At 30.8% G+C, this 14,000-nt stretch overlaps 1 protein-coding gene across 17 annotated transcripts in view; it reads right to left on the bottom strand.

Annotated features, from left to right (window-relative positions):
* The window catches only part of LOC134681164 (RIMS-binding protein 2-like), a 134,446-nt gene that overhangs the window by 16,254 nt on the left and 104,192 nt on the right, over window positions 1-14,000 (bottom strand). For 13 of the 17 annotated variants that reach the window (XM_063540631.1, XM_063540632.1, XM_063540626.1 and 10 more), the window contains 11 exons: window positions 13,410-13,485; window positions 12,936-13,076; window positions 12,582-12,659; window positions 11,914-12,107; window positions 11,314-11,392; window positions 9,585-9,746; window positions 7,500-7,787; window positions 6,795-6,982; window positions 5,622-5,711; window positions 3,353-3,523; window positions 1,237-1,399 (listed from right to left, as the gene is read on the bottom strand). In XM_063540631.1, coding sequence (XP_063396701.1) covers window positions 1,237-1,399; window positions 3,353-3,523; window positions 5,622-5,711; window positions 6,795-6,982; window positions 7,500-7,787; window positions 9,585-9,746; window positions 11,314-11,392; window positions 11,914-12,107; window positions 12,582-12,659; window positions 12,936-13,076; window positions 13,410-13,485 — 1,630 coding nt within the window. The remainder of the gene's footprint in view (window positions 1-1,236; window positions 1,400-3,352; window positions 3,524-5,621; window positions 5,712-6,794; window positions 6,983-7,499; window positions 7,788-9,584; window positions 9,747-11,313; window positions 11,393-11,913; window positions 12,108-12,581; window positions 12,660-12,935; window positions 13,077-13,409; window positions 13,486-14,000) is intronic. The other 4 variants (XM_063540630.1, XM_063540636.1, XM_063540637.1 and 1 more) reach the window with 4 other exon arrangements.

Below are 14,000 nucleotides of genomic sequence, written 5' to 3'. Positions count from 1 at the left end.
CAGTTCCTTCACATGATGGGGAAGCAAAGAAGGTAAGTTGTATGTAATATTGTTACAAGAGGACCTTAAATGTATTCCGTCCATCAAAAAGACGTTAGCAACAAAACGTAATGTCATGATAGTAGATGTTGCTAATGTTACTATTACAAATTGGTTTCTTGTGTATTCCTTTGATATAAAGTACACCTGCAAATGACATTCTGTATATTTAGAAATTCTAAACCAGACTGTACAATTTTATTACTCCAGGCATATATTAAACATCACTGTGTGCATACATTTTAACTTTTAGAGATGTTGTTGCTCATGTGACATGTCCAAATGTCGCTAACGTTACTAATTTTTTGGTTTCTTGTGTATTCATTTGATATAAAGTACACCTGCAAATGACATTCTGTATATTTAGAAATTCTAAACCAGATTGTACAATTTTATTACTCCAGGCATATATTAAACATCACTGTGTGCATACATTTTAACTTTTAAAGAAGTTGTTGCTCATGTGACATGTCCAAATGTCGCTAATGTTACTCATTTTTGTCTCCGTCACATTAGCAACATGAAAGTAGGAGACAGAACACAATACTGTAAAATCTGCCAGAAGCCATTCATCTTTTTTGCAATTTTGCGCCCTGTCCCAAGTCAGGAGCCTTTGGCCTTTGTTAGTCTTGTATGATTTTAAATTTTAGTTTCTTGTGTATATTTCAGAGTTTAGTATGACGTCCATTATCACTGTACTATTATGCATATTTTTAGGGGCCAGCTGAAGGACACCTACGGGTGCGGGAATTCTCGCTTCATTGAAGACCCATTGGTTGCCTTCGGCTGTTGTCTGCTCTATGGTCGGGTGGTTGTTGCTTTGACATATTCACCATTTCCTTTCTCAATTTTATCTATTGAAAGATTTTTATACAATTGATCAATAATATATCATTGTAAAATGAGCCTTTATTTTACAGAACTGAATTATTGAAATAGCACTGTTGTCAGTGCAGAACTGAGGCAAATTTAAGGTAAATTAAGTTCAATGTATCTTGATGTCACACATGAACAATTTTGAATTAAACAGCTGACGGAATTGGACAAGCTTCTATGATATTTGGTCTCTGGTTTTAAGTTGCCTAGTTGATGACCACATCCACTTGTTTTTATAAGAAAACTATTTAATTGATAATTGTTTTTTTTATTGTACAATGATAAAAGCATAAACCCCATTCAAATCTTATTTGTTATTACCTATAGCTGGGATTTTCATTTTTGGTGAGGCCCGAGACCTATCTTTGGTGGCTAGATCTACTTTAATTGTAGGTGGAGTTGTTGATGAAGGCTGTTGAGGCTTATGGATAGCCCTCGGTGTGGATGTGGATCTTGGTGTGGAGCTATCATCCTCATTAAGATCCTGTGAACAAAGAAACCATCATTTCATGAATAATTATATTTTACTAATTCAATAAACTAAATACCTAACATGAGCAGATTGTTTTCTCTTGTTCCACTTTCACAAGTGAAACCTTTTAAATAATAAAGCTATACTACTGAAATTGTTGAGGTGATATTATTATTGCAAAAATTTCCACAAGGAAAAATTTTGACAAAATTTTGACTTCCATTTAAAATTTGGAAAGCATTATTACAATGCAGCATTACCTGAAAATGCAATAATTAATCTTGCAATTTGGTACGTTTGCATATCCCAATAATAAATACCCTCAATAATTTCTGAATTTAAAGCATTCTTAACCAACTGCATTGAAAAAAACCTTTAGGTTACTGTATGTTAAATGAAAGTGTAAAGGTTTCTTTAAACTTCCCTTTTACAAAGCTTGCTAAAGCTGGACAGCAAAGCAGGAAATGGCACAATAGATAAAATATATCTCAATATGTATACTTCTCCCGAAATTACTGTACATGTCTTGTATTATTTTTGATATCACCTTTTTACATTGAGTTTGCTAAAACAAATATTCCTATAAAATCTAAACATTCAATAGGTGTCAAATCAAATATCACAACCTTCCAAATATTGTTAAATTCATTTCTTTTAATTTTTGAATATTGAATGTATTTTTGTTTCACTGTAAATGGTACTAATGTCTGCTTAAAATCTCTGTTTTCTTACAGAAAAAGAAAGGGATAATAATAAAAAAAAAACTCCAATTAACTATAAAACATATATATTAAATTATACTTTTATGGACTAAGCCTCTAGAAACCATCTACAACCCAAATTTTTTACAAGTTGATATTTATACTACACTTTAAATACATATACAATGTATACATTCACAACATAAATTACTGGGTATATTTATTATAGCTGTTTATTCAATAGTATACATAGTTTCCTAATAACAAAGTCCAGATATATATACCGGTATAAGGTATTCTTTTATATGGCAAAAACAAAGTATGCAGTTTTCCATGGTCTACTGATAAAATCCAAATATATCTATATCAAGACATGTATATAAGTCTATATTGTCTCTCTTTTCACTTCTATGTCATATGAATGTGCAGATTTAATGATAAAGGTTTTTTTTTCAAATGTTATTTTGTCTTTTTCCCAGGTGATATGAAAAATGTTCATACGTTTTAGAAAATATGCCACCTAATCACAGGTAGGCAAATCATACTTCAAATAATCATTTGGGAGTTACATTCAGCCTCTTTGTGTGTGCATGTGTTTTTATAATCTCTGATTTTGTATGAGTTTTGATTTAATAGTGTATTTAACATGTTTAATGTGAATATAGCAATCATTTTTTTTTATTGCAAAAAATTGTGCTGTGCACTTAACATCTACCTAAAACGGTGGAGATAGCCTTTTTTGAAATTTAAAGTGAATTCACAAACAAACGTGTGGTGAGAAAGTATTAATATCATTGATACCATACAAATATACAGTTTAATCACAACTAACTATACAGTTAAATCTTAACTAACTATACAGTTTAATCACAACTAACTATAGTTTAATTACAACTAACTATACAGTTAAATCTTAACTAACTATACAGTTTAATCACAACTAACTATAGTTTAATTATAAATAACTATACAGTTTAATCATAACTAACTATACAGTTTAATCACAACTAACTATACAGTTTAATCATAACTAACTATACAGTTTAATCATAACTAACTATACAGTTTAATCATAACTAACTATACAGTTTAATCATAACTAATTATACAGTTTTACATTTTACAAACTTTGTATAAAATTGTAAAGACTGAGTTAAAAAATCCAGAGAAGAGAAATATTAATTGAGAACCATAACAACCCTTAACCAGTACCAAGAACAGCATTATAATGGTGATGAAATTGAAATGAAGTTAGTTGCCTGACCTGCACTGGTGTGTCATGATTTGGAAAGACCAATGAGGAGCTCTGTTCATCCTGTATTGAGCTCCCATTGGCTAATTCCTCGTTTGAATCCTCCTCCACTTCAGGAATGTCAGAAAGCTCTGAGTTGCTGGATGATTCTATAAAGTCAGCTTCATAAACATTGGAAGGACTCTGTCAAATAGATGGTCATGTGACAGGATGACAACAATGAAACAATGACAACAATGCATGATGGGAAAACTGAAGCAGTTGCTATGGTTACCTGATAATTTATTTCCATTATGATTTATATAAAAGCACATGTTTTCATCGTTACAGTTTTATCAGAATAAAAATGTAATTGAAAATTACAAAAAAAGAATGAAAACAATTTTAGTTTTTATCTAAAGGATATTTTTTCACTTATAGAATATATACTGTACATCATTTATATCAATGTTTTACATTACATCTAGAAATTTTTATATCGATAATGAACTTTAAAATTTTGTTAAAGGCATTATACACAAGCTACCCTGTAAAAAGTTTATGTATGGCATGCAGTCAGAGATATAATGCTGTTACCAGAAAATAATCCACATCAAATTTCAATGACTAATTTATTTTTGTTATTGATCCCTTGGACCATCCTAGGTATGTTAAATGTGTCAACTGTTAGACAATTACAAGGAAACTGTTTCATCAAAATATAAGTTATTTACAACCTTGTATCTAAATACCATTTTATTTTCAGAATTTTATATACCCTTTCATCTTGTCCCTTGAAGCTTACTAAGTCCAACTTCTATACCCTGGGGAAACTCTGGGGTGATTAAATTTCATACTATATCTAATTAAAAGGTTTTTTTTTCATAAATATTCTGACTTTCAAACTATTTAAAGAACTTTTATAAGTGTGTGTTCTTCCACTCTTTACTGATAAAGCAAACAATTTTCTACAGCCTTCATGAAGTTGTTTTTTGATATAGAATTCTCTAAAAGCTTGATTTAGACCTCATATGGAAGTTGTTTTTTTTTAAGAAAGAAATATAATAATTAGGTTTCAGTCATACTGTAAAAATAAGGAGATGTGGTATGATTGACAACGAGACAACTCTCCAAATGGAGAAAGATATTATAGGCAACTGTATGACCTAAAACAATGAGCAACCCAAAATTATCTAGTAGTTACCAATGTCATGTTTTGGCCAACCGTGCAAGGGCTGTATAGCCAGTCATGGTCGTTAAAAACTTCCATTTGCTGTCAAGTAAATAGGTATGGAATTTCCTGGTAACAAGCTTATATCTACTAACTTTCTATACGCTGTTACCCTTTTAATCCAGTATATACTTTTTCTACAGGAAAATGCAGAGATATTCATATAGATATCATGCACACATGCTCAATTAAAATTATTAAGTGTGTAAACAAATTAGTATTTTATTTTCATAACTGCTTTCAAATTTCTGTTAAAAATGTACATATTATGATTGAGTTTGTAAAATAAATGTGCTATGTTTAAAATTCCAATTTACACTGGTGAATTTGTTAAATAAACAAAACATGTGTTTTATTTTATACAAGGAACCAACATGCCACATTGAAAAAGACAAGACCTTAGAAGAATACAAGCTCCTCTGTGACAAAGATCAGATAACCATAGTAACCAAGTGCTTAGATGACTAACAATTGTAAAAGCAAGGCATAGGTATAAAATAGTAACAAGCAAATTGCCCAGTTATTAAGCAGCTAGAATTACATTTTCCCCCCAATTTTTGGGTTTAAATTCTTATAATACTCCTTAAAAATATCCATATCATTTTTTCATTATTCCTTTCTTTTATTCAGCTGCTTAATTTTACACCATTAAATATATAAGCATGAACGGTTACCATAGATACATATATAGCATGCACATTCCTCATCTTGAAAAATAATAAATTCAGTCAACTTTGCTTACTTACACAAAATTCTAGTTCTAACAAATTTTTCATTTTAAACCATTTTGCAGAGTTGACAGAATAAATTTCATTCTTAAAGATACGAAGATACATTTAAATTTTCAATGGAAAATTGGAAAACTTTTATGGGTCAAGATTTGTTTTCATCATGACTTGTTCAATAATTTAAAATTTCAATAATTTAAACTTTCCCCCCAACAATTCCATAACCCAGATGTGCACTTTCCAACTTTCCCTGTGTTATAATATATAATATAAATAAGCTGCTATGGTGCTACAATACTTGTACTACTGAAGCTTGTACTAGTTATTATTAATGTTTTGTTACCATAGCAACTTCACTTTCTGTAACTACCTCTACTGCTTTTTGAATTTCCTGGTCTATACTGGGTTGTCTTTCCTTGGAGGCAGAAGGCGTCTGAAAGTATATATAATATTCATATATAATATCTTCACAGAATTTTGAACTGTAAAAAATATTTTGACTGTAGCTATTTTTTAGGTCCCTTTTGGTCTAAAGATCCTCACAAATTCAAGTACTTATACATCCTTGGTCTTTCAAATGATGACATTAAACCGCCAGCCGACCGTGTGAGGGCTTTATAGATAGTCAAGGTCTTTATAAACTCAAATAAGAAATAAATAAAACAGACTGTACAAGACCCTAATGTGTAATCAACAGAGGCAGATTTAGGGGGTGGGGGCCCTTTTGAGAAAAAAAATTGGTTGCTGATATAGGGAATCACCGAAGTGTGACAAAACGGGCCCCCTCTTGGGCAGCCAGTCAATTTCTGGATCCGCCACTAATATAGGCTGTTAAAACACCTCTTAATTGAAGTGATTTGAATTTTCTTTGTGAAGATAAATCCAGAAAGCAGTGAAAAATTGAAAGTGTTATTTATTTATAATATGAGGCTTGCTATGTTTTCTGTCTACTGAGTGGCAAGTATAAAATACAATTTAATCTATGACATTGTACATAATACAATTTAAATATTGTACAGATATTGTTTTCATCAAGCAAGTCTGAAATCTTACATTATCTAGCTAAAAAGAGGTCAAAATTGATAATAAGATAAACAAGCTTCTCTAATTCTTCGTCAATTTATCCCTTTCTGCACCCATTGTATAAAAAAATGTAATCAATGTGTGGTTCGTTTGATCTCAGTACTTCATTAGTTAAATTCCAATAATGACGTCGAATTTTCTTGTGTTCCTCTGAATTTCCTATTGTGACGACATGAAAAAAGGTGACCATTGCCTGATGATGTCACATATAAAGAACATATCTTTTTGCAGATCAGTCTCAAAGAAGAGATAAATTTGCCTGCACATTGTTTGAAAATCATTAGAGAAACAGATTCCACCACCAAATCTCGTGTAAATTGATTTTTATCCACTCTCGACAGTTAAATATCATATTACACTCGATGCAGTGGTGGAATCTATATTTATACATGTAATTACATCCTATCACAGACCCAGTTGACTCATTACTTACTTTTTTCGACTTGTCTTTTGACACGAGTTCTTTAGCAGCACTATCTGTTATTTCACTGATCAGGGAATGTGGAAGTTTGACGACCTCCGAGTCAGTGGATTCCTGATTATCTGTGTTAACAGTTCGCACCACTAAATTACGTGGAATAAATCCTCGAAAATCACTAGCATTCAGTATCATATGATCATCTGAAAAAAGAGGATAAATCATTTAACAATTTATACAATGCTTTATTTCTTATATTGCTATGCTAAAATACATGAAAATATGTTCTTGCAGATGTCAAATACCTGCTATATATAAGTCCGACATAATATTTTATTGTTGAAGACACTTTACATTTAACTTTATAAGACCTGTCAAATTTGACTTATCCTTCTTCATGTAATGTCATTTTAACTCTGGTTGAAAGTTGTCTCATTGTCAATCATTCTTTAAAATCTCCTTATCTTTTTATAACAGGTTTTTATCCTTGTTCTTCTGATACCAACACTGAATTTAGATACTGGACTGTTAATTTTTGTAGGTTTTGCTTTTAAATTCATAGTAAGTAAAGGAACACAACCTACTGTGACTTCTTATTTCTATCTCTAACTACTGTAAATTCAAAAATTTATGCGAGGTTTTTATTGTTGTGAAAAATGCAACTGAGTTGTAAACGCAATAAATGCATGCAATAATTTCTGAATTTACAGTAAAACTTACTTGTTGCTCCTTTGGCTTCTTTGGTACGTTGACCATCAGCATACACGACATAACCTTTGACCAGAGCACCATTTGAAAATCCTGAGGGTTCTAACGTAACTGGGAGCCAGGTCAAGAGCAATGACCCTTCCCGAGGACCAGCCTCAACTTGAACATTAATAGGAGGTTCAGGCATTCCTCCTTTAAGAGTTCTAAATTCTACAAATGCAGACTGGTGACCTTTTGTCTTTTCTCCCAATGGGTTTCTAGCTGTTATAGTAACTGTGTGTTCAGTACCAGCTTCCAAACCTAAATTAGAAGATATATGTGTAAGATGTCATCAATATTTCTGAGAAATATCATTGAAAATGGATAGGGATAAATGGAATGAATAAATATGAATTTTTTAGTTGAAGAAAAAGATGTAGAAATACTATGACTTCTACAGCAGGTCTTAGCTAATTAAATGGTTATAAACCATTCCTCTAGTAATAAAAGCATTTATTAGATACAAAAAAAAAAATGCATTATCATTAGATTTATATGGGGAGATAATTGATTTTCTAAATTTTGTGCTATTTTCACATTTCCTGACCAGTGTGAGAAAAATATTTCACCTCACTAGTGAAAAATCTGTTCTTGGCAAATGATTAGTCGAAACTTGATTTTGACGTCTAAATGTTTTTTATTCTTTTGAATTTTCCTATTGTGACATCATGAAAAAAGGAGACTATGCCTAATGACGTTAAACATATCAAGAAATAAATATATATAGCCTCGCGCTTTAAATAATAAAATTTAACTGTCTCGAGTGGAGAGATATCGTGATATACTTGTTGCAGTGTAGGAATCTATATTTATTTCTCGATATATTTATTTTCTCAACAAGACAAGCTGTTGCCTGCATCCGTTTCTTTTAATTTTATGAAAGAATTCTGAAATAGTTTATCATGATAACTAATTTCATAATTCTATATTTGAGCTTTAATAGTCACTAAGCAATGCATATGATTATTTTCTTGACACAGCAAAGCATATAAAACCAAGCCATCACAAATTTGAATAAAGCATGTGTCAAATTTATGCATGAGTTTAAAAATTGTCTTTTGTGTATACTATCTGAAACCAAAAAAATCTTTAAAATTAACTGCTATGCATTTAATTTATCTAGTAAAAAAATTGTATATCAGCTGACTTTCCAATTACCGTATTTATTCTTATAAACGCCCCGGGGCGTAGACAATTTCTGAAAAGGGGGCGTCAATTAGAGAAACAAATTTCGTACCTTACTTCATTGACCTTTACCTGAATTTTGTTGAAATAGACTATAGTTACACACACGTGTTTTTTATTGTCTCCATAATCTATAAATAGCGTTTATCGGTAATGACCTCATCTAATAATTTGTTAAAATTTTCAAAAGAACAAGCGTCAACATCGATGGAACATAACTTCAACAGCTCAATTAGGGGTTATCATGTATACAAAAGTATCTGGAGTTATGCAATCAGCTACAAACTAAGATGTAAACAAGAGGAAGGTAATCCAAATGATAACTTTGCCGTCAAACTCGTCTTTGTCATTGGAAATTTATTTTTTTAACTACAAAATGGGGGCGTTTATTAGAAGTCAAAAGTTCTGAACACACTATTTTCGGTAGGGGGGCTTTAAATAGAATAAATACGGTATTTGTTATAAGGTAATTTACAAACTACTTATATAATTTCTACAGGTAATTAGCATTATGCTATAAGTCAGTGTGTATACATATTTTGTTAAGAATTTCTTCACACTAGAATGTTAAAAAAACGTAGAAGCAAAGAAAAACATGAATCTAAAGTGAATTTGGAGTAAAAAAAACATAAAAAGAAAATTTCGAATGTCTGATTGATTAAAGAAATAAAATTTTAAATGTCTGATTTGTTTTGCTGTGAATATTTCATTTTTTTTGTCTATGTTGTAAGATTAACTACATTCAAGGTGCAAAATCCATAGCGATTTAAGTCTGCATTTTTAAAGTAAAATCAGACTGTGTTTCTAATTGTAGAATCGTTTAGTCTGTACCTGTTAAATTGTAATCACAGATTGCGCTTCCATGACCCCTACCTGTTAAATTGTAACTGCAGATTGACCCTTTTACCACCCTCACTTCATTTCCATTCAATGATATGCAGTGCTGAAAGTTACTGTTGCCAGGCAACCAGGTCAAAGTAGCAGAGTTAGGAGTGATGTTGCTAGCGATCAGCTGACTAGGTGCAGGAACAGCATCTGTTATCATGGAAACAGTTTATATATGATTGGTTATTTGAAACTGAGGCTAATGAATATGCATATGTATAATTCACAATTTCAGAAAACTTTTTCTGTGCAACTGAACTGATGAAAACATCTTGGCTCATATTTTAGAAAGAGTCATAATATAAATATTAAAGTTTAAATTGCTAATGAAAAACAGTTTTACTTCAACATGCAACCACAAATTTTTACCATTCAATTTTTTTATATTTGAAAAAGAATTAAAGACAAATTGCTAGTTCATTGTAATAGTAAACTCAGGCTGGATAAAATGAATTTTATTCAGTTTTGAAATTATTAACTGCCTGGAAATAAAAGTTTGAATTAAATAAACATATTTAGTATTCTGATTTTAAATCTATTTAAAAAAAATCAAAATTCCATATATTCACAAATCTTTTTGAAAATCGAAACTCAAAACTAAAAATTTAAATGTTGTGACACAAATTGAAAAATTGTTTAATGTGATCAAATGCATAGAAATTGTGAACTATTTATGATAAAGACTACATATCAATATATAACAGCAGGAAAAACAGTTATGAATGGCGGACACACAACTGTAAGAGTGCTATAGTGAAAATCTTTATTATTTACTATGATTAAATACACTATTCATGTGTGTAAATATATATATGTAAGCTTTAGTATTATAAAAATATTATATTAGAGTACAGCATACACAAAGAAAAGCCATCAATTAATATAAACACTAAAACTACTTTTCATATACAGAAGTGTTGAAATACTATTAGTTAAAGGCCTAAGAGATGTGGGGTTTTCAACAATAAGACAAAAACTCATCTACACAAATATAAAATCTTCATTTTATCAGAAAGAATTTGAACAAAAAATTTCAAAGCAATTTGAAAATGAAAAATGTTATAAATATAGTTTCTATAAGAAATATAAACTCTCCCATTTTCTGCATATAAATAGTATTGAGGAATTAAAATTCATAGTTAATTATTTTGTGTGCTGTTTTTCAAAACTCAAAATCAGTGTAATTTACCCCCATTCTCTATACATAGATTTTTAGCAGCGTCATCTAACAATCCAGTATTAAGACATTGGTCAAGACTGCATTCTGAAGCATCAAATTTTTAGTTTTCATAACAATGGCAAAACCAATGATAAGCGAGGATTCTCCATGTCATATTTTGATTCTGATCAATGAACAGCTTACCAATTGGCCGTTTCAGAATCTAAAGCATCATGGGTAGTTTCATTGTTCGTACCCCAAAGTGAAAATAACGTTACGTCATTGGTTGAATTTCCATTGTTTATAACGTTTTTAACCAATCAAAACACTTTACGCTTTTGAAAATATTACCCAGGATGCAGTAGATTCTGAAACGGCCAATTGTAAGTGAACAATGTGTTGATAATGAAAACAAAGATTATATTGCAGTCAGAAGTAAAATGCATCAAAATAAGTAATTCTGAACATGCTGAAAAGCCAAAGTCAAACTTGAAAGATATATCAGATGAATATAAATGTAAGGAATTAATTAAATTGGATTATAAAATAAGCTCTCACCTTTTCCTATTAAAATGGTAGCCTGATTATCTTGTGATAATCCTTTGCTGGAAAGGCACCGGACACTGATTCTATGTACCTAAAGAGGAAATACAAAGATTGCTGCAAATATCAATGCTTCATTTGGTGTATTGTGATCACTTATTGACTGTGCTTTGTATTGTTCTGATTGGTTAAGCTCTTTTCAAATTATATTTATAGTTTGTTCTAACATTAAACTGCTACACCACTGTCCCAGGGTAGGGAAAGGGATTGGTGCTTATAAATAGCTTAACCCTCAGTGGAACATACCTATGATGTTTAGTAGTTGCAGTTTGTTGATGTAGTTTATAAGTGTTTCTCGTTTTTTATTTATATTAGACTTTCAGATTTCCTGTTCAAAGGGTTTACACTTGTCATATTTGAGGCCCTTTATAGCTTGTTGTTAGGTGTGAGCCAAGGCTCCGTGTTGAAGACTGTACTTTGATTTACAATGGTTTACTTTTATAAATTGAGACTTGGAAGGAGAGTTGTCTTATTGGCACTCATACCACATCTTCTTATATCTATTAGCATTGAAATTCTTTGATGCAATTAAAACAAATAACTTGTACATCATACCTGATTACAATCCACATTCTCTATAAGAGATTTCGTTCTTTCGTTTCCTTTGACTGTGATGATGACCTTCCCATCTAGGCAGACATGATATACTCTCACATCCTGTGGAGCAACGCCATCTGGTGGCTGCCAAGTTATCACAACACTACTCCCCAACTGACGCTCAAGCACCAAATTTTTAGGAAAAGGAATTACTACAAAATAAATGATACATTGTTTGATATTTCAAGTGACATAGATGTTACAAATGTATCTGTTAAAAGATTGTTAAATTAAATCAATTCCTTCACAAATAATAAGTTACAGCTAAGACTAACTTTGAAGCTTTATAATTTTATCGTTTGTTTTCAGTGGTTAAAAAAAACATTACAATTTGTACACAAAATAATATACTGTGGATTCATTTATTTTCGTGGGTACCAATTTTCGTGGATAGAGGAAAACTTGCATATTCGTGGTTATTCAAATTCGTGGTTTTGACAAAGTTCACATGCATTTTTTTAGAAAATTAGCATTTCGGGGAACATTTTAATTCGTTTTTTCCCTGTACCCACGAAAACCACGAAAATTGGTATCCAACGAATATTAATGAATCCACAGTACATATGTCAATAAGACAGCAACAATACAACACAATGAAACCAATAATTTATTTTGTCTGACCTTACCTGTACTATCTATATGACTAGATATTTCTGATTTCTGTACACTTAAATCTTCTAATGCAGGACTCTTACTATTGGAATCTAAAAATTATTAAGATTGAATTAAACCATGGAAATACTGACAAGACTGACACCTCATCCCCACACCTATTTTTGAATATAAACATATTTCCGCTTTTGGTATTTAGTTGAATTTTGTCTCCAAATGACCTTAGATCTCCACAGCATAACCTTCTGACGTCAAGCAAAAATCACATTTTAATTGTGATGTCAAAGTTTAAAGGACAAGTTTGATTTTACATAATGGAGGACAAAGTTGCATACAAGTATAAATATTACAATCTATTGATGACTTACTTTTAGCTGACTTAGTATCAGTTTCTTCACTACTATCGAAGTCTAGTTCTTGCTGGAGACTATTTGCTGCAGTGCTATCATCGTCATGCTCTTGTGGATTATTTCCTGACATTATTGCATGAAATTCTGATAGATCATCATCTAAAAGTAGAATATAAATTTTTATATGTTTATTGTTTTATGAGGGTTGCAATGGGGTCCCTTCAATGTGAAAAACAGTAAAAATTCTTGCCAAATGACTTCAACAGTAATTTTTGATGTAGGACAAGCAAAAGTTGTACACCTTCTGTAAGACAATAAAAAATTACTGACAAATCATGTTATTTTTTTTTCTCTCCAAACACATAACATGGTAACGATAACTATTTGAGACCATTGACAAATCATGATTGGGCTATATTAAGGAAGCATGGTAACATTTTAACCAATTTAAACATTTAAATATTTTCAAATAAGTTTATCTAAACAACTAACCTGACAACTTTTCTATAAAGTTGGACGGCACCAAACCTCGTCTTCCATCCATCAACTCTGCTTCAAAAAATCCATCCTAAAAAAATAAACATGTTCATATTATTCATTTATGCAAATTAATATGCAAATTAGAAGACGTCAATTACTGCAAAAAGTTATTTCCTGACAAAGCTGATCTTTTGCCATTGTAAGAAATCTTTTGAGATTATAAATTGATTGATTGTTGGTTATTTAAAGTCCTTTTAATTATAGAGCTTAACCCATAAACAATAATTGCTAGAATAAGTAAAAAAGAGGTTTTATATAAATATAGCAAATTTGAGGGTCAGTGTCAGTAGTAACTTCTTAACAATCACTTTATATTTTAATAAGCCAGGACCTATTTTCCCCTTTAAATTGAAAGTAAAGTTTTGAAATTTTTGACTAACTCAGAAAACATACTATAAATAGACCTTTTGATCATATCATTGATTTGTGTAAAAAAGATCTGTTTTCCGATGTTTGGTCATGGATAGAAAAAACTAAAGTTGTTTTGTTTTCCCTCAAATTGCAATAGTTGTTGTTTTGATTTTACTATTTTTACTTGCTCCT

The sequence above is a fragment of the Mytilus trossulus genome, chromosome 8 (assembly GCF_036588685.1).
Source record: "Mytilus trossulus isolate FHL-02 chromosome 8, PNRI_Mtr1.1.1.hap1, whole genome shotgun sequence".
NCBI classification, from domain to species: Eukaryota; Metazoa; Mollusca; class Bivalvia; order Mytilida; family Mytilidae; genus Mytilus; species Mytilus trossulus.
Note: the sequence above shows the minus strand (reverse complement) of the source record. Positions and strands in the feature narration are given on the sequence as shown.